We start from the raw sequence: 26,716 nt of genomic DNA, 5'->3' as shown, positions 1-26,716 counted from the left end.
AAGCCTGGCAAATGTAAAGCGATGCCATTCTTCGGATGTTTCTGGAAGTTATTTTTCGTAAAAATATTCAACGGATCCAGGATTATTGGTCAGGAGATTAATCATTTGTTTTAATTTCTAGTATGGTAAATATCAATAAACAGAACCCATATAAACAAAACTCTTAATAAACATTCATGAATAGCGAGGTGCCATGTGCACTGGATATATTTAAAGGGGGAGGAGTTAGGTAAAGACCTAGTCTGACCTCAAGGAATTCTGCACCTTACAGGGCAAACGTGGGCAGCCATATTCCTAATATATCAGTGTCTGGCTTTAATTTATTGTTTTTTTTGTTTGTTTGTTTTTTTAACGTTTATTTATTTTTGAGACAGAGAGAGACAGAGCATGAACGGGGGAGGGGCAGAGAGAGAGGGAGACACAGAATCGGAAGCAGGCTCCAGGCTCTGAGCCATCAGCCCAGAGCCCGACGCGGGGCTCGAACTCACGGACCGCGAGATCGTGAGCTGAGCTGAAGTCGGCCGCTTAACCGACTGAGCCACCCAGGCGCCCCTATTGTTGTTTTTTTTAAACTTCAGTATAATTAACACACGGCATTAGAATAGTTTCAGGTGCACAATATGGTGATTCAACAATTCTACACATTACCCAGTGCTCCTCACAAGTGCGCTCCTTGATCCCCATCACCTGTTTCACCCATTCCCCAGCCCCCTCCCCTCTGGCAACCAGCAGTGTGTGTTCTCTAGAGTTAAGAGTCTTTTTCTGGTCAGTTTTCTTTATTTCTTAAATTCCACATATGTGTGAAATCGTGTGGTATTTGTCTTTCTCCAACTTATTTCACTTAGCAGAATACGAAGTCCATCCATGTTGTCACAAATGCCAAGATTTCGTTCTTTTTTATGGCTGAGTAACATTCGTGTGTGTGTGTGTGTGTGTGTGTGTGTGTGTGTGTGTGTGTGTCTCTCTCTCTCTCTCCCACTTCTTTATCCGTTCACCGGTAGGTGGACACTTGGGCTGCTTCCCCAATTTGGCTGTTGTAGACAATGCTGCTGCTATAAACACAGGGGTGCATGGATCTTTTAGAATTACTGTTTTCATATTCTTTGGGTAAATACCCAGGAGTGGAATTACTGAATCATATGGTAATTCTATTTTTAATTTTTTGGGAGATCTCCAAACCGTTTTCACATGTGGCTGCACCAGTTTGCGGTCCCACCAAGCGATTTGACATTTTAAATGAAAAACTGTTTAAATTACATATTCCACCAATTTTATTTAGCATAAAAATCATAATTAACTACTTCTTTTTTTTTTTTTTTTGGATAGCTCAGGGTCGCCACCAGAAACCGCAGTTGTGAGATCCAGCGGGTGAAGTACCGCGTAGAGCAAATACACCGCTGCTCCCGTCGCAGCCCCCGACGCTACAAGACCGCACGCCGTAACTGGCGATGTACGTGGGTGGCTCCTTCACCCACCATCCTAGGCTGAGCAGGTGGTGTTCCGTCTACACAGGCACCGTACGGAGGCTCCGGTGCAGGTAGCCGTTTGAGTTTTGGCTGCTTTTAGGCCGCGTTTGGTGCTGCTAGGTGGTGCTGACTGTGGCGCTGAGGCTCAGTTTGGGTCAGGAAGGGCTGGCAGAAGCCTTGCTCCTGCCACTGCACCCCAGCATCGGTCTCAGGGCCACAGCACACGCGTCTCTCCTCTTAAACACGCAGGAGAAAATGTTGCTAACGAATCACCTTTGAGCCCAAGCTGATGCAGGATTACAAAAAAAATGCAACAGCTAGGTTAACATGTCATAGACTTACAGGGCTGTTGGGACTTACGCGAGTACGAAAAAAAACCCTCTTGGAGTCTTAACATCTCTACAACTAACAGCAACGGCGACTTAAGGGAGGGAAAAACTCCATCCGCAACTGACACGCAAACTTGTGACCACCGTACTAAACTGCTGAAGTCCTAGCCATCTTACCATCTATCATGCGCATCAATCCAGAAGAGATCTGAAAATGTTATTTTATCTATCTGGGGTTGTGAAAGTGCCTCGGCAATCACTGTCATAATGAAAGCCACGTAGTACACGTTCAATCTGCTGCAGCCCTGAGCAGCGTTTATGGAAATAAAAATATCGCAAATTTATAGTTTTATCAGCAAACTCGCATGTCTCCTAATAAGTTTGCCAATTTTACAGCTAAGAAAATTACAGTAGGTCGACAAAGGGCATAAAACGCTGACAGGCGGCAGAACTGGGACTGAATCCCTACCTTTATTGATTTATTAAGTAGCCTTCGTGCCCAGCACAGAGTCCAACGCGGGGCTTGAACTCACGACCCTGAGACCAAGAGCTGAGCTGAGATAAAGAGTCGGGTGCTTAACTGAGCCACCCAGGTGCCCTGAATCCATCCTTTTTACCTGAAGTCCAACAAGAATTCCTAGTGCTCAGTGCTTTACAAAATTAAATTTTAGTTCCTCTGACAGATCAACAATTTTTCAAGGAAAAACAAATCTACCTTCAACATTTTTTTATTTGCTGTGTTCTTGCCACATTCTCTCCTCAGCTGTTCACTCATGGCTTGTAGCTCTCTTCCAAAGTGAATCATTCTTTCTATGGCGGCTTGACTTCCTCCACACAACTGGCGTCTTAACTGACTCGAATCAACTTCTGTAAGCAAAACAAACGAGTATTTTACTTTCTTATTAAATGGAGTGCCAGGGAGAAATGAACATCAGTTGCTTACAACATTTTGTACGTTTCATTTAGTAATTACTACCTAATAGTTTATTTAAATATGCGGTTTTCTTTCTCACTTAATAGGAAACATTGCAGCTAAAAGGTATACTTTATCTAGGTCTCAAGAACCTAGGCTCTACTCTCCAGCACGCAGGTCAAAGTCCGTCGAAATCGTCTCCATTTAGGATGCCCCTGGTATATCAGGGAAAAGTGTAGAAGAAGTTAAGCACAATTCTCTAAAACTTCATTAAGCAGCATTAAGGAGACAACGGCACTGCCACTCCAGCTACTCTGACACAGAGCAGAGATGGAAAAAAAGGACTCCTCCAGGTGAAAAGCTAAATGACTCCAATAAAAACACAGAAGACACCAGGGAATCGCAGGATTAATTACACACTTTGAGAAAATAATTGTTTAGTATATATCTTGGTTGACAATAACCGCTGATCAATAACGTAACTGTATGAATCCCTAATAACATATAAATTACTAACGATGACGATCCTTAACATTCACTAAGCACTTCCTTTGTGCCTACTAGCTTTTCACAAATTAGCCCATTTAAGCTTCACAGTGGCCTATGAGGCGGTTGCTATTATTACCACACCCATTTTACAGATGAAGAAACTGAGGCACTGTGCTCTTAAGTAACTTGAGCAAGGTCACACAGCTTGTAAATGGCAGTTGCAGAATTCAAATCCAGGTCATCTGGCTCCAGAACTCTCAATCACCATGCTCTGATTATACTCTGAATGTTGAGGGTGCTGGTATCTGATAGAAGAAAACTAGGCTGGCCTTCCCAACTATACCCCTTGCTGGAAAAATGGATTTTACACTGAACACATAATCCTCAACAACAGTCCTCAGTAAGGACCCTTTAACTCCCAAATACTCAAAAATCTAATGTTGCCATCGAATTCAGGCAAAAAAGCATTTTGAAGCTCCAATCATTTTCATTCTCCAATCGATGGGAAAGTTTGCTGATGGTTTAACATTATGGGTACAATTTACTATGCAAGTTACCAACAAAACAAAACTATGCGTGCTAATGTACCTTTCAGCCACATAATTTTGGGGGGGCCTGGGGGAGGGAGAGGGAAGGGGAGGGGTCATACTGAAGCACCTACTATGTGCCAGGCACTGAACTATTCATAGTCACAAATATTCACATTAAACGAACTTAAGAAATTGATTCGAATTTATAAAATCAGCTGTACCCATTTGGCCTTCACTGGCTATACTGAAGCCAGTGTAAAAACGTTCATTTCCCCAACCCCAAGTGTCCTAAAAGACAGTTAACGCTAGTAAGAGTACGGCTGCATCAACGCCAGCACCAAGTTGAGCCGAAGACAGTCCGGCACAGAAAACCGGCTGGAACTTAACTTCAGAAGGCACTGGAAAGCACCGCGCCCTGCAGCAGCCCGCGCTCACGAGGCAGTTTACGGGATATGTGCTCTTGTCAAATCCAATGGCACATACATCGCTAAGCATGATTTGTGCTCATCAGCTGTGAATCAATACAAGTAAAAGCATAACCTTGTAGTCACCATTTTTTATTAAAAACGTAAGAAATATCACTGCAGACCCATTTCGGTGTCACAGTCTTCCATTTCGTGGTCATGTTTAGAGCTACCATTTAGGAAGCCGTTGGATGAAGTCTCTCCAACCCCATTGGAGTAGTGCTCTGTCTCCATATCCACATCATTACTGGAAATAAAGAAGAAACACCTAACTTTAGAAATCACATCCTCGCAGCGTAGTTTAAAATCAATTCCTACTCCTAGCCTCCTCATAGACTGACTTCATAGGGCGACAGCAGTCTGCAAAAACAGGGTATTTGGTTCTATCCTGAATGTCTTCAGAGCCAGTAGGTAGCCGACTCGCAACAAAGCCGTACTCCTGGAAGGAGGAAAACAGCGTACGTCCTAAAATGCAGCGGTTTCCTGACTCTATATCCGTACGGACACACTCCTTTTCACATACGTCTCACCGTGTTTCCAGGTCAGATCCGCACTTGGTTCTGTGTTCATCAGCTCTTGCCCCCGGGTGCCCCAGCCTCACGCCGCTCGCATTTCGAGCAGCCAGGGCAAAAAAGGGGAAAACTACCCCGTCGAAACAAACCATTCCCCGACCCCACTTCACCTTTCTCGTGCCCTCATCTTCATCCCTTCTAGGACGAGGTTTTCTTTAAGTGGCCCGGACGGGGTGGCATCTGTCCTCACCACTCAGAAACGCAGCCTCCCACCAAGGTGAACGGTGATCTGGAAGGCCACTCTGGCTCGCCCTCTCACACCCCGGCCAGCCCCCACCGCGATTCTTCTCTCGCAGGCTTTCTCGCTGGCTACAGAATCTAAAAAGCACTGCTAAATCCTCATTTTAAAAATGTGATTTTGGGTATTTAGGTTGCTCCTCATTTTCCCTCAGGTCACATCTACTGAAGAACAGCCCCGTGCCAGTAACTGGGTCTGGACACACTGAACTTGTGGGCGCGCGCACCCGCCCTACGAACGGCAAACGCCTCCTCTTGAAGACTTCTCCAGTGACGATCCAGGCAGGGATTATACGGCCCAGAAGGAACGCGTGATGACAGTGTAGGAAATATTTAAATGAAAATGCACTTTTCTCATTAAAAAAGCAACTATATTCATTCGTAGGAAAAAAACAACACCGAACGCAGACAAGCAAAACGCGCTCTGCACACACACCACCAGAGGTAACCGCTGGTAGCACCTCGGGGTCAGTGCGTGAGTTTAAGTGTGTGCGTGTGAGAGCATTGCCTCCATCGGTGAGACGTGTAAGGCAAAAAGACACAGATCTGGGAAGAAGGGGGCAAGGGCCCCAGGATGACTCCATCAGGCAGAAAAGCTCGCGGACTGTATCTTGATGAGCTTTGACAACGAGAAGAAAAATCAAACTTTAAAAAATAATGTTTAATGTAATGGAAATTGTTGAGATCATAGCTCTTAGTGATCTTAATATACTAACACTTGTTTCTTTCTTTTTTTTTGACAATTCAATTCGGTATTTGGGAGGGATCCTTTCATTCAACACACACTTAAGAGCCTCTGAGCCCACACTGTGTGTTGCGGGCTAAGGTTACAATGAGACGGCCTCCGCCCTCCAGGGGCCAACAGAGGACCCACTGGGAGGGAGCCACCACCTTTGGTGGGGATGTCACAAGGAAATCATCCTGGGAATGACAAGTGAACTCAGTTTTACAGCCGGCTGAGAGGAGGGGAGGAGGGAGGGCGGAGGGAGCAGTGTTGCAGATGGGGCAGCAGGGGAGGGGGGTGCTGTATAATAGAAAAAGCACACGACTGGAAGTCAGGAATCCTGGGACGCAGTCACTGTTCTGCAACTTACTAGCCACGAATTATTGACGTGTATTGTTGACAACAACAAAATATCGCTTACTTTTCTGGTTTGGGCTCTCCATCTGGACAATGTTTTAATAGTTAGTACCACCCTCGCTACTTCGCAATAGGGCTGTAAGGAAAGCCTTCAGCAACTACAAAGGAACTGCTACCGTGTAACGGTTCCGGGCACTTCACAAGCTCACTTTCTTCGTCCGTACGGCACACAGAAGATGCTGTCGCCAAACCCTTCCGGTGAGCTTGCTTCCCTGAACGCAGGTAACAACAGGTCTCTTTAGCAACTTCCTTGCCATGAGGAGGTATTTCAGAGAAAAACCCACAAACTGCCCGAATTGCCCCCGGTCCTGCCACAAACAATGGCAGAAGCCTCTACCGAGAACAAAGTGCTAACGTGCTATATATAAAGCACATACGCACGCACACACCCATATTCCAGACAGAATTTTCAGCACGACACAGTCCTCTAACCTACTTTCCACTATGTCATTTCTACCGTGAAAGACAACCCGAACCTCCTCCGTACAAGACGGAGTTTTTTCCTACTCTTCTCCTACCACTTCTGTGGACCACCATTATGACCTGTATACACCACACGCCATTACTTCGGCAGGCTGGCGCTTGGGATAGATCATCTTGATACTCTCATTATTCTCCTGATTCGCAATACTGATTCTCACACATACGCCTTTCTCCAGAATCCTATTTCCCACGTCAAAAGTCAGATCCCATCCTCTCTCCTTCAGTGAGAAAGTTTTGCACTGATGAACGTTATTCCCCCCCAGATGGGGTGTGACCAAACAATTCATGTTGTAAGACCAAACCAACCTCAAGTTGATAAAATCTACACATCATTTTTCATGTGTATTATTTTTTTATCATGCCACTAGTCCTGAACCAAAGTGAATTCAGATGCTGGATGATCTGGGCAGGCTGATTTCGTAAGAACTCGTATTCAAATGATTACATTTCGTGAACCTCGAGGTTCGTGAATATTCAACCCGAATATATGTGACAGGACGGTGACACACACATCTCTTCTCTCCCAGCTCTCTGAAGCCGGAGACCAGGCCCGGCAGAATGTCTGACATCCGACAGGTCCTCAGCACTGGGCTCATGGTACGCTTACTAAATGGCCGAAGGTCCCTCTGCTGCTACAAGCAAGCCCCGCCCCCTAAAGTCAGGCTTTCAAAAAAGATTCTTTGTCAAGTTAGTTACCTGGAATTCAGAAAACCTGATGCACATCTACACCAAAAAACCCACACAGAGAGAAAAAGACAGTTGTAAACATACCATACGTTACTTCTAGAGAGTAAATGAACGACTGGGACTTAACCCGGAAATACAGGCACAGCATTATGTGACCACGTGTACAGGCCGCTGCCCACAGGAAGCCCAGAGGCAAGGAGTCCGGTGTGTATGCTTACAGCCCGGCAGAGGGAAAAGGTGATGCGGAGCACGACGAAGGAGCAGAGGAAAAGAGGCTGCCGGCCCCCGGGAGACCGGAGAGTTTGGGACTCACTCCTCACCCTTTTGTTCTCTGAGGACCTGGGAGCGCCCAGACCCCCTATGGACGATCTAATTCAAGTTCTCCAAATGATTAAAAATGACGACACAAATAATTAGGCTGCTTATAGTAATGTAAAAGCTAGGGAGATCACATACCTGGTGAAGTTATTAACTTGCTGTGATCGTGACATGTTTATACTGTTCAGTTCTGGTACATTCAAGTTGGATGACTGGTGTTTACTATGGCAATAGGATTGATGTGCTTTATTTGAGATCACACCATTACTACAACTTTCAAAACCTGGGGAAAAACAAGAAAAAGAGGCATGAAAACAGAAACAAACACCAACTTACTGGTCAGCTGTAACGACTATATGCCCATATTCTGATCTTGCATTTAAAACTTTTATAACGTGGCAGAGTCCATGCATTGCTTAAAAAGGAAACATAACTTCTTTGAAAGGACAGACGGATATTAACTGTGGGCTGTAATTATCATCTCCTCTAACATTTACTGAAGGCTTAATTATGGATCTTATTTAATCCCCCAAGCTCCCCCATGAGGCCTGTGTTCTCATCGCTCCCATTTAATGCACGAATACACTGAGGCCAAGAAGTCGTCTGGGCCCGAGTGAATGTATGAAATTCAAGAGGGGAGGTGGCGAAGGGTACAAACGTGGGAATCACATGCACTGCACAGGATGGTGATGTAAATAAACCGAGAGGTGGTAATGTAGAAAGGTGCATGCCGACTGAGAAAGAGCAAAGGTGTTACTCTATGAAAGGAAAGAGGATGTGACTTTTGCTTTAGAAGGTTAAATGTACAGAGGAAAGAGAACACGTCGGGAAGAACAGAATGAGAGAGACCAGCAGAGGAAGACTAAGGAAGGCTGGAAATAAACCTGTAGAAGTGATGTCCTCGAAGGCAGGAAAGGAGAGAATTTTAGTTCCTAGAACACCAAAAGCCTGAGAGACTATGACCGGTGAGCCCAGAGAGGGACGTGAGAAAATGAAGCGGGCAGAGCAGAGGCCCGGTGGGGAAAGAAAGAGAAAGCAGCCGGCCCAGCTAGCGTGGGGATCGGTGGCCAAAGCCGCCACGGCCACGGCACCACCTTCACGTTTATATGGGATTAGAACACACGGGTTACCTTTTACCTTTACCAAATATCTACTGATTTACTTTCTAGAGACAGCTCGAATGTCGACTTTGGCTTACGAAGATCTGCTAATAATCCATTCTCAGAAACAGCTCTGCTTCAAGTCACCTTCTGGTACTAAAAACACACGAGTCCGATCCACTTACAATTTTCCTTCCAGAACAGCGCTGAGGTCAAGTATGTGCATGTGCAAAACAGCTATGTGGAAACGTCCATGTTTCAAAAAATTTTCATTTTGGTTCAAAACTACAAAGAAGGGCAAACACTTCAAAGTAACGTCGTAAGACTGGGTCTCACCAGAAAAATGTGCGCTGCTTCCTTTGCCTGGTGCTAAGCTGTGGATGCTCGATCCGTGACTGGGGCTCATGCTCGGGCTACTGAAAGGTCGAGGGCTGACAGGGTAACTGTCCTGAGATTTTGGACTCCGGCCTCCCAGACATCGTACTTCACTATCTGTACCATTCACCATTTCTATAAACTGACGCACTCTAGAAAGATAAGAGACAAATTTACTTAGGTCATTTTCAAATTTTTTTTTTTTATGTTTCTTCATTTTTGAAAGACAGAGAGAGACAGAGCACAAGCAGGGGAGGGGCAGAGGGAGAGGGAGACACAGAATCCGCAGCAGGCTCCAGGCTCCGAGCTGTCAGCACAGAGCCCGACACAGGGCTCGAACTCCCAGACCACGAGATCATGACCTGAGCCGAAGCCGGACGCTCAACTGACCGAGCCACCCAGGCGCCCCTACTTAGGTCATTTTCAAAGAGCAGTTTGTTTAGTAGCAACAACAGATCTCTGAAAGGAAATACCTTATGGACTTGTATCTATCAGTAGGTGTGGTCTTTAGATAGTGTGCTAAAAACACTACATGTAGTTTCATACACTGTACTGCTTAGAATAATTTAAAAATTTCCGGAAAAACCAGAGTATAAAGCAAAACACACTATCTCTCCTTTAATTAAGATTTACTAAGAGGGACGCCTGGGTGGTTCAGTCGGTTAAGCGTCCGGCTTCGGCTCAGGTCATGATCTCACGTCTCGTGAGTCCAAGCCCCGCGTCGGGCTCTGTGCTGACAGCTCGGAGCCTGGAGCCTGCTTCCGATTCTGTGTCTCCCTCTTTCTCTGCCCCTCTCCTGCTTGCACTCTCTCAAAAATAAACAAACATTAAAAAAAAATTAAAAAAAAAAAAAAAAAAAAAAAAAAGATTCACTAAGAAAATGAAGGAGTCCATAGCTTAAAATCAGAAGACCTCATTTTTGAAGCTAAAAATAGTTTAATCAAATAATATTCGCATTTGGCGGCAAGTCAGATGGCGTGCAAGAACACGATACGCTTTCGTGTACACATCACGTAGACGAAGCGCCTTGCTCCACGCTCTTCCTCACTGCAACTCCCATCTGCAACCTCTTAACCAAAATGTGCCACAGTTAAAATTTTACTCTTAAGCAAAACAATTCTGACATTGGCTTACAAAGGAAGGGTTTCTGGTGGGGCGCCTGGGTGGCTCAGTCGGTTAAATGTCCGACTCTTGATTTTGGCTCAGGTCATGATCTCAGGGTCATGGGATCGAAGCCTGCAAAGGTCGGGCTCTGGGCTGGGCACGGAGTCTGCTTGGAATTCTCTCTCTCCCTCTGCCCCCCGCCCCCCGGCTCACTCTCTCTCTCAAAAAAAAGAAAAACAAACACAAAGGGCGTCTGGTACTTAGAGAGTTGAAATATTAGGCTTAATAACACCTGAATTTTAAAATAACAAAGATCCTTAACACCAATAAAAAAGAAACGCCAAATCATGATGGCTATGAAAACAAAAGCTGCAGAAACGAAGTGTCGGCAGGATGTGGGGACACCAGGACTCTTGCATACCACTGGCTGAGACTGTAAAATGGTGCAGGCCTCAGAGCTCTAAGGATTAATCTCAAAAAGTGAAACAGATTTATCACAGGTTCAACAATCCCACTTCTGGGTATATACCCCGAAGAGCTGGAAGCAGGGACCCCGCACAGATATTCGTACACCACCCCTGTTCACAGCAGCGTTATTCACAAGAACCAGAGTGGAAGCGACCCAAATGTCTATCAATTGTTCAGCTTCAAAAGGAGGGAAACTGACACATGCTATATAACATGGATGGGTTTTGAGGACAATAGGCTGGGAGAAATGAGCCAGTTACAGGAACAGACACTGTTACGCTTTCTTTTATCTGAGGCGCCCAGAGCAGCCAAATTTAAATTCACAGAAACAGAAAGTAAAATGGTGGTTGCTGGGAGGCAGGGAAGGGAGAAATGGGGACTTCCAAGTTTCCATCTGGGATAATGAAGAAAGTTCTAGAGGTGGATGACGGGTGACGATCAGAACAACGTGACTCCACTTAATACTACGCAACTGCACGGGGTGCCTGGGTGGCTCCGACGGTTAAGCGTCGGTCGGGCTTTTGATTCTGGCTCAGGTCATGATCTCACGGTTCGTGAACACGAGCCCTGCGTCGGGCTCTGCACTGACAGGGCGGAGCCTGCTTGGGACTCTCTCTCCCCCACTCCTTCTGCCCCCCACCCCCACCGGTGCACGTGCGTGCTCTCTCAAAATAAACTTAAAGCAAAAATACTACAGAAGTGCACGTGCAAAAATGGCAAACGTTACGTATATTTTACCACAGCTTTCGAAATGACACAGACTTACAATAAGGTACTCTGCAGGAAGAAAAACAGATATCCACCTTCTAACTACAATTTTAACATTTTTAAACATATAGCTAGCACCACAGAAGAGCAGAAACATAGCAAGAGATGCCATCTGCTTATAATCCTACCACAAAAGTGTCTTTTACAAACGGTTATGGAGACGTGCTGTATCACAGAATTATATGTAAATACCTGACACGAGGTGAAACAAAAACTATTAAAACATGAAAACAATTCTGATTATACATAACACACACACACAATAACGTTTTGTTGAACAAACTCACTTTAACGTGAAAAGGAGATTAGGATTTCTTTCAAGTAAACTTGGGTATAACTGTTGTGTTGTTTCAATGGCTTCTCCCATTCTTCCTGCTAACACCAATTTCTGAATTCCTATTTAGAAAAAGAAGGTAAAAGATTAATTTTTTAAGAGTAGAAACATAAACTTAGTGGACCGTCAAAAAAGGAGTTAGTCAAAAAAAGTATTTAAATTACGGTGATTAACTTCCATTTCTTTTTTTGTTTTAAATCATAGTTTCTATCAGGCAATCAAGGAACAATTTCAGACACATTAAAAAATTAGAAAAACAAGTACTTTCATAAACTATTTCTAAAAATCACGAATTAATATACAAGTAATACAAAAAAACATCTGTGAAGCATTACTGAAGTTTTAAACACGAAGATTAAAAGCAGGGACGTGTTTACGGCATACAGTGTGATGCTGGCTTCACGGAATCCTCAAGCCCCAACTCTTCAACTTACACACTAAATACGTCAGCTTCTATCTAATATGCCAATCATATCTCAGTAGAGTGTTGTGTTTTTTTTTTTTAAAGACCATAGCAAACATTAAAGACGTAATATTCAAAATGCCTTATCAAACGTGATAACCTTTTGAACCCAGTACTGAGAGAAGGTAGCCTTGGAGTAAAGTCTGAATTCAACATTCACTGAGTGTTCCCCGCTGTCAGGTAAGCTGTTCAATTACATGATGGGCACACAAAAAAAGTGATCGTCTCCGGTTTGCCAGAGCTTAAACACAGCGAGAAAGACAGACAAGCCTACAGTTGGTGACAACACAATGGAGTAAGTGTTCTTATAGCAGCGCGACCTATAAAAACATCGCTTTCACCCATCACGTTGTTTCGATGCCTAGGGTCTCATCAAGCCACCCCCTCCCCGGTGGACTTAGCTGCGCCACTGTCACTTAGGAGGCTAACTGTGGGAGCGACACACTGACGTGCCCCTGGTAGCCTGGGCCGACAGCTCTGGCCACAGCACCGGCACCCGGGCAGTACAACGGAAGACCAATACTACCTTAAGGTTAGCGAGCGATTTGAATGCAAAGGTTTACATTGCTTTGTACGTATTATCTCTGCTAGTCTCTAATCATGGGATTACTTTACCAACTACAAAAAAAAAAAAAAAAAAAAATTTTTTTTGTTTAATGTTTACTTCCTAAAAGCTAATGCAAACATTTTTAAAGAAAAAATGGTAAACATTCCTTATAAAACTTTCTCCAAAATTCTTTCTACGTCCGGAACGCTAACCCAGTCTTACGTGAGTGTTTTTTAAGGTGGTCTTCAAAAATGTCAGTGAAAATAAATTTCAGAGGCATCCATTTTAAGTTAATATATTTGAAAAGATCTTAGTTTAAAAAATATAATTTCTAAAAATTGATATAACCAAACCTATAATCTGAAAACAAGTGTTATCCATGCACCACAGGGTCCTTACTTTGTCTATTCTTAATGGAAGCTAATTCTTCTAGAACGGTCTGGTCTGTAGATCTGGCAAAGGCCTCTGCTGTGGCACAGTACCCATGGTGGACTAAATAAGATGAAACCATTCTTAAAATAAAAAGAAGAAACACACATCTTTTAGTCAAGAGAATACAGGCTTCATACTACAAGTTATATAAAACAAGATCTACTCTGATGTTACAAAACCAACCTATTCCCTTGAAACCAGGCTTTAAGAACCTCCACTTTAAAGTTAAAAAAAAAAAAAAAAAGTCATTTTGTTCTATTCATGTCATATTTCCAGCAAGGCAGCTGCAAATCCCATGTGAAGAGTGCTCTCCCTAGGAGTAACTACCACTAGAGAGGCAAGGACATTATACAGCTCTTGATTCTTGGCTCCCCGTTATCCCCGGGGCCTTTCCTACGATTCCCATCCTTATATTCAATCCCACTAACCGTAATTTCGGTTTCATCTTTACTGCATGGCTTATCCCAGTGAAGTGTTAGCATTTTATAAAATACAGTAATTTTTAAATAACAGATTAACTCTTTGTGTTGTGTGGAGCTCGACTCCTTTCTCTGCTCCTCAGTTACAAGAGATGGGGTCACAGGAGGTGAACACAAGAAACGCTAAGGTGAACCTGAGGATCTTCCAGAACAAAGTCTCTGAGGGCGATTCTACTAATCAATGAGAAACTGCCCTTCTAATCTAAATCTATTAGTATGACTGTACACACAAAAAACTGACTCAGCTGTGATTTACATGGAAGTGCCATACTTCCAAAGAACAAGTGTACTTTTTAAAAGGCCATCAAGCGGTCAAAACACATTTACATCTAATCACAAAAGGTTACAAAAACTTGACTCAACAATATTAACCCAAATAACCAATATATCCAAGTATTCAACTCCTAAGCCTGCCTCCATCTGGCACTACTGAGGCCCTATCAAAATGGGGAAGGAAGCTGTGGTTCCGGAAGGAGGGACTGGGGGGCAGAGGGGCAAATCTCCAAGAAACAAGATTTTTCATTTTAATTCATCTAATTGGTCAAATTAATTTCAAAGGGTAGGGAAGAACTGTTTTAAATGGACCCCCTAGGAGGTCATGGTGAGTGTCACTTGTGTAAAGGACTTGGTGGCGGTGAGGGTCCTCACTGGACTCTGACCACAGAATTAAGATAAACAAGGTTTCCTCTCCTCTACTACTCCCCTGCAAGGATGCTCAGCGGCACCCATTTTTAAAGCATGAAAGGGAGGTGACCCCGGGACAGCAACCCATCTGAGCTCTAACTCATGGTGACCACGAGGCGTTCAGCCAGACTTCACTGCTGGGTCAAGTGTGCCGGCAAAGACTACCGGTGGAGAGCTTCTGTGATACCAGATGGTAACAGCTCCAAGGAAGAAGCATGTTTTCCAAATTACCATCATGTCTTCCAATCACTATCTTCTCCAAAAAACACACACACAAAATTTCATTGTATCTTTAAGTTTACAACTGTTCAAAGCAATTACACAGACATTTAAGACACACTGTCGGATAGATGGTATCTCCAAGCCTTTGCTATTTTCTTGGGTGAGATGACAGCAGTGAAAATGACTAAATTCACTGGTACTTAGTTTTTAAGTCTGTACCATTTCAAGCTTTCAGAGCTACCGTTTAGTGCTACTGACACCCAGGTGTCATCTCTAGCCTTTTCACAAAGGTACAGTCTACAGAGTTGACTGTCACAGGACTTGCATTTTCCTGCTGACTTCCATAATGAAATCCTCTTTTTTCATAAAGGAGTTAAGATACAGGTTGTTCAGTTTAGAGTACTTTTACTGACACCCATTGTTTGCTGCTACCCATTCTGTATCATCCTAAATCCTAAGTATCAATCCTGCATTTAGGAATCCTCACTCCATAGTCTCAACTCTTTGATCTTCATTCTTTTTGCTTCCTCTTAAATGTCTAATGAGAACATATAAAAGTAAATTGCATTAAAAATAATTAGATTCTTAAAAATTCCTGCCATAGAATGCTTTTGGTCAGATTTTCCTATTTAGAACAGAGGCAATTATAGCCTCCCTGAATCTCCACGAAAAATAGTAAATATTTAGCACAACAGGAATCCTAGTAAGCAAAAGTAGCTGGTATTATTCTGACAGAGTAACCCACACACTGGAAAAATTGAGTCAAAACTTGAAATACAAAATGTACATCCCAAGTGTGTATTCCAGTACATTAACTATACCATTATTTTAACTGGATTATTTTTTTTAGCCCCATAAATATGTGAACCGGACACAGCCAAGTTCATGTCCAAAAACCACGAATTATACAACCTAAATTATCTTCCTGAATTTGTCTTTTGCGTTGGCACTATTAACAACAGAATCAAGTAGCCTATGGAAATCATTAAATCCTATTACTGAGGATAGCAAATGAACGAACCCAAGCTATCTAGTGTCACTTTATTTTGTCCTCCAAATCAGTAAGACCAGATACGAAATTATTTTTAATCGCTTAAGCAGAGTGAATTACTTTTTATAGAGATTAAAATATCATCACTACATTAAAATTATTAGGATATATAAAAAATATTTTTAATTAAGAAAAGTAAATTACTTTTTATAGAGATTTAAATGTAATCAATGATACACTAAAATTATTAGGATAGAAATGAGATTAAAATGCTTCAATAAATATTCTTTCATACTAGAAGAATGTTTCATAAATATATATATATATATATATATATTTTTTTTTTAATAACGTCCATTCAAACTTCCTCACTTACTTTTGTATCATGGTCTGCCATTCGCCTTCCCGATCTCCAATAGGAAACCGGTCTATCTGTGCCTGGATTTTGGTTCTCCACTCTCGCATATAGTCTTCTATATCAAACACGAAAGGATGCTGCCCGAAATTGGCATCCACGACTTCTCCTGGTGTTTGGAGCCCCACGGTGGGATATAAATTTGGCTGTAAGACAACACATTTCACTAGCATCTATCTAACTGTTTTAAAGACTCAGTCATTCTTTCAAATGCTACCTTTCAGAATTTTACTTCTTAAATAGTTTAAAATCTCAATCAAAACCAGCAGAGAAAGAAAATCAGCTAAAGACAAATAAAAGTAAGCAAATAATCGAAGTGAGACCATATGCTCGACAAAAAGTAGCACTTCCTATAATCTAATCATCAAGAGAAAGTCTAAAGCCACCTAAAGCACCTGTTTTATTCAGAGACCGTGTGGCATTATACTTCTAATAAGCAAAAACGTAAGTCTTGCTTTTAAGAACATGTCACATAATAGTTACACATTAATTCAAGTGTAAACACGTTAATTCGGATTTATGCTTTCATATAGGATACGTCTGATGCATTTTCTAGAGACTCCATGAGAAGACTAGTTACTGTACAACTCTATCGGGGCAGGCGCCACTTGAAGTTTACCGATTTCATTTCTCTGTGCATTGGGCATGCCATTATAAAGGGACGGTGGTGAGAACTTAATTATAAGCAAAACACACAGTGCCATTAAGAGTGGGGTTCTCTGTATAAAAATAAAAGACTCAAATGCACACGTTTCGGGAGCGGAAAGGGATTTCGATGATCAAATTCACAGAGAAATGCATTCAGATCTATTCCAAGATTCTGAAGCTAAACAATCAAGTTTAATAGCTTCAAGTATGCAAAAAATACAGGAATCCTTCTGGGTCTATCACTAGTTGTCATACCTAAAGGGCGGATGAATTACTGAATGTCTACTAAATAGCAGGGTTTAAGCACAATAATAATCCTGTGAAATAATTATTATTTGCATTACAAAGATAAAGAAAGTGAGGTTTGGGGTAAATTAACTTGCTCATGGTATGCATCACGACACAGGAGGGACTGGAGCACAGATTAATCTGACAACAAATCCACGTTTAGTTTTACTTTAAACTCCAAGGCTTACTTCATCTTTATTCTCTGTATTTATGCCTTATTTCTTTGCTTTAATGGTTATCACAAATATTTTCACTACAAAATTGGATAAAGATTAAGAGCGGATAATTTGGATGTGAATTTAAGATGCTTAGATATATTTCACAGCAAAAAGCTGAGAGGATGTATTTAACAACAACTCATCGATGATCAAGCAACCAAAATCAGAAACAAAGGGACTACTGTGTCAAAATACCGAGGAACAGAATTGCACTGGATTCGGGAAATAAATGGTGATGCGATGTATGCAAATGCCCGGATTCCAGATCAACCAAACTAGCAAGTGTTTACAATTTTAAGCCGGAGATAAGGGAGACACTTGTTCCAGCCCTCTCATTTCACCCCCCGGGAAACTGAGACCCAGGGAGTGGCAGCACACATCTCTGAATGAGACACATAAAAAAAGGGACGCAAGCCTCTCCACTTTTGGCACACGATTCTTTCCACTGAACTCCAGAACCAAACTTTGACATACCTTAAAACAAAAGTATATAAAGCCAAAGACTGTTCATACAGGCAACAACAGAGTGAAAGGCAATCCCATCTGTCAAGCAGAATGTGATTCTGACATTCAGCACTGCCCAGAGACGCTTTAAAAGGGGTGTGCTAATCTAAATTTTCCTGGCGAACTCGGGAAAATAATCCTATCAACACTAGAAAAGAAAATCAACATTCAGAAATACTCTGATAAAATTGTGCCATAACACAGATTAAGACTTCCCTATGACAAAACATGCCATAAACGTCAAGACAATAGACTTTATGGGGAAAAAAATCTGCTACACATGTAAGAATCAACATTCCCAATGTAAACAATATTCTCAAGATACGGGACAAAGATTAAAAGGCCAACTCAATTGTTTTTAAAGTGGTGACAGCTATACGCGGAATTTGCAGAAGAAATGTCAAATACCAATGAAAATATGAAGAGACACTTAACCTCACTGGCCTTCCTAGGATACAAATTAAAACAAGAAGAATTTTTTGCACATTAGATTAAGATTTTAAAAGCTAAGAATACCCAATGCTGATGACGGTTGAGACAGTAAACCCTCTCATCCACTGTGCACAGCAGTGTAAAAGGATATCATCTTTTAAGAAAGAAATTTGGCAAAATCTATTAAAACTGACAGAGCAATTTCACTTTTAAGAATTAAATCCTACAGAGAAACAAACATAACGCCCTGAAGCATTATTTTAATGGAAAAACATTAAAAAGAATGTCCATTCACAAGTGGTATTACATACCACATTCATCGAAACTCAGACTCCAATAATTGTAAGACATGCCATCATTTTATGTCTAAGAAAAAACACTTCCAATTAAATGTGGCAGGCCACAGATTCTAAGATGCACCCCCATTTTATAAAAGTCAAAACAGAAGGGTGCCTGGGTGGCTCAGTCGGTTAAGCATCTGGCTTCGGCTCAGGTCATGATCTCACAGGTTCGTGAGCTCGAGCCCCACACTGGGCTCTGCGTTGACGTGCGGGGCCTACTTGGGATTCTCTCTCTCTTCCTCTCTCTCTGCCCCTCCCCCACTCATTCTCCCTCTCAAAAAGAAACAAACTTAAAAAAATAAGTGTCAAAATATGAAAAAATGTGCATCTCAGAAATCGTGGTAGCGCATCATACAATAAGATATCAAAAGCAAGCAAAAAACAAGAGTAAAAAATTTGTATGCTGACACAGAAAGATGTTATATTCCTAAATGCAGAAAAGCAAGCTAGAGACTAGTACATAAACTATGACCTCACCTCTGCTGTAAACATTTAAATAATGGACATACTGGCTAACCTAAATTCAGAAACAGACCTGGAAGGATATATATTCAATGCAGCCATCATGTCTAAACAGGCTGGAATTTCGAGAAACTTCTCTTTTGTACCCTTTCTGTATTTACAAACATTTATTATTCAAATACTTAACACTGTGTATTACTTCTGTAATCAGGACGTGATAAAAAACTAGAAGTGGTAAAGTCAGTTGGATTCAATGAAAAGTAACAGTATTTTTTATACCGCTTACTCAACTTCAAACCTGAAGAACTGAGGAGAAAGGAATGGCTTAAGTGGCTAAACTATACATTATAAAAAAAAAAAATCTAATAGATAACTTGCTGGACTACAGGTTTCTAAAAACAGAATGTAGCAACACAACAGTTTTCAGTATGGTCACTGAGCTGTGCAACCATCACCACTACTTAATTTTATGACATTTTTATCACTAGCAGTCACCTCCTGCTCCCCATCCTGTAACCCCTGACCGCCACTCATCTACTTCCTGACCGTATGCAGCTGCCTATTCTGGACGTTTCACACAAACAGGATTCATACAATACGTGGTCTTTTGTGACCGTCTTCGCTCATTTAGCAAAATGCTTTCAAGGTTCTTCCATGATACGGCATGAATCTAGGTTGTGGATTTATGTAAAACAATGTTTTCTAGGAAACTTAACACATTAAAAAAAAAAGATCACCCCTTCTCATGTAGAATCAGACAAAAATGAAAATAAGTCTCTATGAAGAGAAACATAGATCTCATAATTTCTATTAACGTATTAAAGATAAAGATATTAAAAATAATATTCAAAAACTAAATACACACACAAAATCAAATTCAGTAGCATAATCTTGTTCTAAAGATGTTTTCTAATGAAAAGAAATGAAATGAAAAGAAACAAAAAGAATAATGTTATCTATAAAAAGTAGATTTCAAATCAGCCTAAAGAGCTGGAAAATAGCATCATTTTAAATGAGGACAGCTTCTATAACAAAAAAGAAAGAATTTATGTAATCCCAAAGTGAAATTAGTTTATAGATGGATATTTTTCCAACTGGTGAGGTGAGCTGGGGAAGAAAGATTATTCTGGAAAAGATGTAATGTAGGGTTTTCAGAGCCATGTAAACACCCTAGGTTCCATGATAAATGGAACACAGTCTAGATAAACTTTTTTTTTCTGTAAATACACTCTCTACCAGGATTTAATGCTACAGCTGGCCAGTGAGAGATCACAGGGAGAGAACACAGAAATACTTCTTTGGTGGGGCCCTTAAGGGAAAGATTCACTTTTCCTTTCCTTTTCAAGGAGCGGAATGCTGTGCTGCATGTGGAAGTCCCAGCAGATCTCAGAATCCTAAGAATAAAAGGCTCTCAGAACCACTATATTGAAACAAAACAAAACAAAACAAAACAAAACTTGTAACACTACCCTAACTACCACTTTACCCGCTGTTGGTAAAAAGTTACCACCAGCTAATTATAGACAAGGCAAGAAACATAACCAGTGATTCTAAAATGGGACAAAAATAACCAGAAGGCAACACAAAAATAGTCAACATGTCTACAACCGGCGAGTCTTTTCCAAATTGTCACCACTCATGAAAGTGAGGAACAAGAGCTCATAAAACATCTGCTTGTTCCGACAAGTTGGTTCTACTTACTTTGGGTCACAAAGAGGAAAAAACGCCCCCAAACACCCAACCAGCTAAACCCTTTGGCCAACTGCAAATGAAACTCAAGTGTTGCCCGAAGCCTCTGCGATGGTTCTGAGCCACACTGACCTGCGTGCCAGCATCCACACCTGCACCCCACCCCTGGCCCCTCCACAGATGCTCTTCTCTGCAGCCTCCCCTCCACGAGTCATGTGATCCCCAGCTTGTCCACTCACGGTGTACCTCTCCCTTTATGTTAACTTGTTTGGCTGTTCCTGAATCATTCTCACCAGCAAATAAACATCCTAGTAAATCAAAAAATCCTTCACTGCTCCCACCTCTGCCACCAGCCACGACAACCCACTTGTTTCCTCCCTAGTGCAGTCAAATTCTCCACCAGGTTGTCCGTACTCTGTGATTCCCCTCCTCCTATTCTCTCTTAAACCCTTTCCAATGAGGATTTCCCCGTCACTCAGTCGACTGAAACTTTGTCAAAGTCACCAGCGACCTCCACTCTGCTTAAATCCGCCGGTCAATTCTCAGCCCTTAGCTTACGGGATCTATCGCATGGGCATCTGACACAGCTGCTGACTCCTTCCTTCTAGAGAGGTTTTCTTCACGTGGCTTTGTGGACACACTCGCTTCTAAGTCTTCCTCCTACCTCACCCGTTGCTCCGTCTCAATCTCCCTTTGCCGCTCCCATCTCTTCTCCCAAACATGCATGCCCCTTCTTCTCTGCCTACACACACTCCCTTGTTGACGTCACAGTCTCGTGACTTTACATTTACATACTGAAATGCCAAAGACTCCCAAGTTTTCGTCCCCAGCTCAGATCATGCTCTTGAACGCTGTATACCTGGCAAGTCCATTTCACTTTTCCAAAGCTGAACGCCAGATCCACCCCCACTCAAAGCCTGCTTCCCTTACACACAGCCCTCTATCAGTAAGTGACATCGCCATCCTTTCCGTTCCTCGGGCCAAGAATCTCCAAGTCCTATCTATCCTCTTTCTCATACGTTCACATCCAATCCATCAGAAAATTCTCTTGCCTCTGGCTCTCAGTTGGGGTTTTGTTCAATCATATTGATTTCTGTTTTTTCATTTAACTCTTTACCTGGAACTTACTTTGGAACAAACACAAGACAAAACCCCAAGATGACATATTTTTTCAAAAAAAGAAACACATTGGGGCGCCTGGGTGGCTCAGTCGGTTAAGCGGCCGACTTCGGCTCAGGTCATGATCTCGCGGTCCATGAGTTCGAGCCCCGCGTCGGACTCTGTGCTGACAGCTCAGAGCCTGGAGCCTGTTTCAGATTCTGTGTCTCCCTCTTTCTGACCCTCCCCTGTTCATTCTCTGTCTCTCCCTGTCTCAAAAATAAATAAAACGTTAAAAAAAAATTAAAAAAAAAAAAAAAGAAACACCTGTCCCATCACTGTTTATTATTAAATAATGCTTCCTGGCGAGCATGTTGATTTTAGACTCCAAATTCTCCTTGGCTTAGCAGAGTTGTTTTCTATTATAACTTCGATTTCTTTCTGGGTTTTTTTCCTCCCCTAAAATTTTCTTCAGGAATATTAATAATCTACAGGTCAGATGACTATTCTCTGCCTGATTCTCCTGTCACTTTTCTCAAAACTTCTCGGAAACTGGAACGTGTCTTATCATCAGTGGCACCTTACATGTGTCTGGTCAGGCAGCTGTCGCTGGGCCCACAGGAGTGTGAATTTGTTAAAACAACGTTTTTCCTGGTGAAACATGGATCACTGCAATTTTAGTCAACAAGTCATGAACGGACCAACTAAGAAAGAAGTATCAGAGTCCTGACTGCTGTCAGAAAACCTCTGGTTAGTACCTTTTGGTAATATTAAAAAGGGCTGTCATCAGAGCCTGCACAATGGCACCAGGAGCTTAGAAGAAAATGCCAGAGACGTAATGGACAGCTCTTAAGAAATGTTCTTGATGGCCCAGAAGACCCCATCACGTAGACAACCAGATGTCAACTCTAAGAAAGTGATTTCAAAGGTTGGACTCTTGACATTAAGTTTGGGGAATACCTCAATCAATCTATATTGCATATCTTATTGTTTTTAAGTGTGCAACGAGTGATATGGATTAAAAACCTCTAAATACGCTGAGATAATTCAATAAACACAAAATAAAAATTCTAAGTGACAAGAAAGCATCGTATCATTGTTTGTTAGGTTTTTTCCCTTACTGTAGGGTTATATATACATGATGCACATGACAATGGACAGCCTCTGACTCGACAATGTATCTAGAATCACACCAGTTCTCACATCTCTAATGAGGGGAGTCACCATCATCTCCTGCCTCAATTTCTCAATGGCCTCCTCACAGGTCTGCTTGCTTCTACCCTTACTCCCTGTCCCTGTCTAGGTCTCAACCAGCAGTCAGTGACCCTTTAAAACTTAAGTTATACCTCAAACCCTGCAGGGTCTCTGCCTTTCACTCATAGTAAACGCCGAGTCCCTACAATGGCTCTCAAGGCCTCTGTGATCTAGCTCGTCCTCTCCCACCATGACCTCTGACTCACCTAGCACTCTCTGTGCTCCTGCCTCAGTACGGCTCCCCTGACTGTTCCCTCTGCCTGTGCCCTTCTCTACATACCCATTCAGCTGACTCCCTCACTTCGCCACAAGTCTCTGCTCGAGACTTACCCTGAGCAAAGGTGAGCAAACCGTACAGCTCCTCTTCTGTCTTTGCTACGCCCACGTTTTCTTTCTTTAAAAAGTACTTAAAATAGGTTATAATTTACTTGTTTTTAATGAATTGTTTATTCTCTATTCCCCAGCGTGAATGCTTCAAGAGGAGAGAGACCTCCACCTGTTTTGATGAATGACGTATCCCAAGCACAGAACCTGTCACCAGCAGGCACTCAATATACAACTGCATTAATAAATGACCAGAACTGTGGCACAGCCACCTGCTGAAAAGTTCAGGGATACCAAGTGAATGCAGTGACATTACAAGGTGTAGTCTAAGAATCAATCCTGATTTTTTTTTTTTTTTTAGCTACAACAAAGTTCCCTTGTGCCATGGCACCCAGAGCAACTTGGGAGTTTAATTTCTAAAGTGCACAACAGCGGTGGCTACAGAAAGGATCTCTATTCTACGCATGGCATTCTAAAATTAATAATTATCAGTAAGACTGAATTCCACACATGCTTAATACTAGTTTAAATTCTTTTAATTAAAAATGCAAGACTGCTTGTAAAAGAAATTATGTCTTACCGGTAGGTCGGTGAAAGCAATACCTAAAAAACAAACAAACAAAAACCAAAAAAAGTGGCATTAGAAATGGTTTTTCAAAGGCAGACAACAGTGACAAAGCTGAACTGAATTTATAACTGAAAACAAGGGAAGGAATGGCAAAGGAAGGAAAGGAAAAATTTAAAGGCTAAATATAAAATAATGAGACCAGCATTTTTCTCAAGAACACCAACAGAGGTTGGAGTGAATACTATCTCCTCTCAAAGTCCACATCCTTCTTAGTCACACACCAAGTCTGTTTATGGGGTACCATCTTGAAAAATGGTTTTAGATCTATCTCCTAGGCTATGTGAGGACCCTTGCGAGAATACCGGTTGCACGACAGTGACATCTGATTTTTGGCCAACACCCAAGCTGCTCTATCCAGTCTTATCACTTAATCTTCCTCACCTGGATTTAGTTTTTCAGTAATTCGGGGGGGGGGGGGTGGTGGAGGGGCACAGAGATTTCTTTTGTTACCAAGAAAAAGAAAAGTGAACAATGCAAAATACGGTATTTGTGTTTCCTTAAAAAAAAATGTTTCCCATGAAAGTACATTCTTAAATAACTTGACTGTTCTGTGACAAAAGTCAATTCCTCATTCAAAGAATCAAGATTTACACGGTTGAGAACTTCTCATGAATGTCCTGACAGTAATTTGAGCACAGTCATTTTCCAAATATACTTGAATAACGTGACGTCATTGGAGTAAGTCTACTGGCATCCTGAAATGACGACTTAATAATCTCTCTTCAAGTATTTAAATATGTTACTTAGCGAAAAATAAAATAATAAATAAACCAAACATTTCTGTAGGATCTCATTGATAGGTTTAAAAAAATGAGCTCTAGAAAAAGAGGAGGAGATGTTGTTGGCTAGTCAGTTAATCTCAGTTCTTCCAGTCTAAATACACATTAAAACAAAGCAAAAAAAACCCAAACCAAAACAAACCAAAACAAAAACCCACACCAATACCATGACCTCTCTGGGACTGATCATCATCTAAAAATTGAGGGCGTTTCTGTTAAATTATCTTTATGGTATCTCCCCACGTGAGATTTTATGGCTCTGTAATTGTGCTATACCATCAGAAAACACAATTATCTGATATTAAAGTAATAAAACTGAAAGACAGACTATATACATCTCTACTCGATGGTTTTTAGTAAATGTGTAGAAATAGTGTTTTGTAGTCAAAGTCTTATTTTTATGACTTTTAAAAACTAGTAAATTCATGTTGGCTTGTCAAAAGGCAAACAAAGCTGGAGGTTCCCCCAAGTCCCCTGTGAAACATCCTGATCATTTTGGCTTCATTCATAAATGGAAAGCAAAGGGACTACAGGCCAAATATGAAAATTTATTCTAAAATTTTCAGAAAACTAAACAGGATACAGAAAACAACAGAGAATATTTTAGTTGCCATTCATATCTTTACCATTTGCCATAAATTAGCAGCCTGACAAATTATTTTCCTCAAAGATGTCTGTTATAGCAAAGACTGTCTACTTTTATAGTTTCAGCAAAAGTTCCTTTTTGTTATTACTGAAATCTTCAGTCTTCACCAAAAACTCTAATGGAAAAACCCAATTCCACACATGAACCTTTGGAACGTGGCCAAACCCAGCTACCACAACCTGTACACATCCAGACCACAGGAAGATGCCACTGTAACTAGTGTAATTATTGAAATTTCACACAGAAGACACTTTTTTAATATTTCTCATTTTGTGACTTGGCAAGAGGTTTTCCAAAAAGTGATCTTCAGTTGATAATATTCAATAAAACAAGTAAAAAACTTTCCCAATTAAGTTAACCTGCATACCGAACTGTTTCTCCTTTACCTATTTCCTCAAATAAAAACTTCTCCATTTCTATTTCTATGATCAGTAAATATCCAGTTTTGAAAACCTTCACGAAACAGAAGCTAAAGACGTATCACCTTTTGGGTAGAAATTATCCACTCCAGGAAGTACACAACGACACTGTGGAAATAACATTTTATTTTCTAGATGCCAGTATTCGGATCAAAGTTACGTAAGCACACTTCTGTAAAGACAGTACGTATGTTCTGCTCTCTAGGCCGTATGGCCTCTGTCACAACTGCTCAATTCTGCCACCGAAACAGGGAAAGCAACCATACACATTACACAAATGAATGGGTGTGGCTATGTTCCAATGAAACTTTACTTAAAAAAAAAAAAAAAAAAAAAAAAAAAGACAGGAGACCAATCTGGACCATGAGCCATGGTCTGTTGACCTCTGTCCTAGAGGAGTCATTTTTTACCACTGGACTTCCAGCATCTAGCCCAGACCCTGGCAAACAATGATAATAAACAACATTTAGTGCATCCTCACTATGTGCCAGGCAATCACCTCAGAACTTCGCATGCGTCATTTCAGTCGACCTGAACAACCAAAAAAAGGTGGGTATTATAGTAATCCTGTTTTACAAATTGAGGCACACAAATACTAACCTGCTAAGGTCACAAGGCCTAAGCCAGGAGACAAACGCAGGCAACGAAAGAACCCATTTCAATCGCTCTTATACTGCCTCTCTGTGGGCCTAATAACCATTACTTTTAGAAACGAATCATGACAAATGTCTCACATTTACTTAAAATTAGAATGTGATCCCATCACTAAAGTACCCTTTTCCTAAAAAGCATCTCACATTTTAAAAACTGTTTCTTATTCAAGAGAAAACCTCAACATAAATGTTTGTGAAACTCGAACAGGAAACTGGCACATCACCTATGATCTTTCCACTGCCCAAAATAGAATTTTTTTCTCTGGAATAAAGTTTTAAAAACATGTCTTCCTTTGCATTTTTGAATCGAAAGTCATACCTC

At 41.5% G+C, this 26,716-nt stretch overlaps 1 protein-coding gene across 1 annotated transcript in view; it reads right to left on the bottom strand.

The window, feature by feature from the left end:
• RANBP9 (RAN binding protein 9) overlaps positions 1-26,716 on the bottom strand; it is a 90,653-nt gene that overhangs the window by 8,737 nt on the left and 55,200 nt on the right. The window contains exons 5-12 of the mRNA XM_060614772.3: positions 23,850-23,872; positions 15,973-16,157; positions 13,188-13,300; positions 11,732-11,840; positions 9,066-9,256; positions 7,768-7,912; positions 4,317-4,438; positions 2,511-2,662 (exon numbers count right to left, since the gene is read on the bottom strand). Coding sequence (XP_060470755.2) covers positions 2,511-2,662; positions 4,317-4,438; positions 7,768-7,912; positions 9,066-9,256; positions 11,732-11,840; positions 13,188-13,300; positions 15,973-16,157; positions 23,850-23,872 — 1,040 coding nt within the window. The remainder of the gene's footprint in view (positions 1-2,510; positions 2,663-4,316; positions 4,439-7,767; positions 7,913-9,065; positions 9,257-11,731; positions 11,841-13,187; positions 13,301-15,972; positions 16,158-23,849; positions 23,873-26,716) is intronic.

Source organism: Panthera onca, chromosome B2 (genome assembly GCF_046562875.1).
Source record: "Panthera onca isolate mPanOnc1 chromosome B2, mPanOnc1 haplotype 2, whole genome shotgun sequence".
In the NCBI taxonomy this organism is placed as follows: domain Eukaryota; kingdom Metazoa; phylum Chordata; class Mammalia; order Carnivora; family Felidae; genus Panthera; species Panthera onca.
This window is presented reverse-complemented; position numbering and strand designations above follow the sequence as displayed.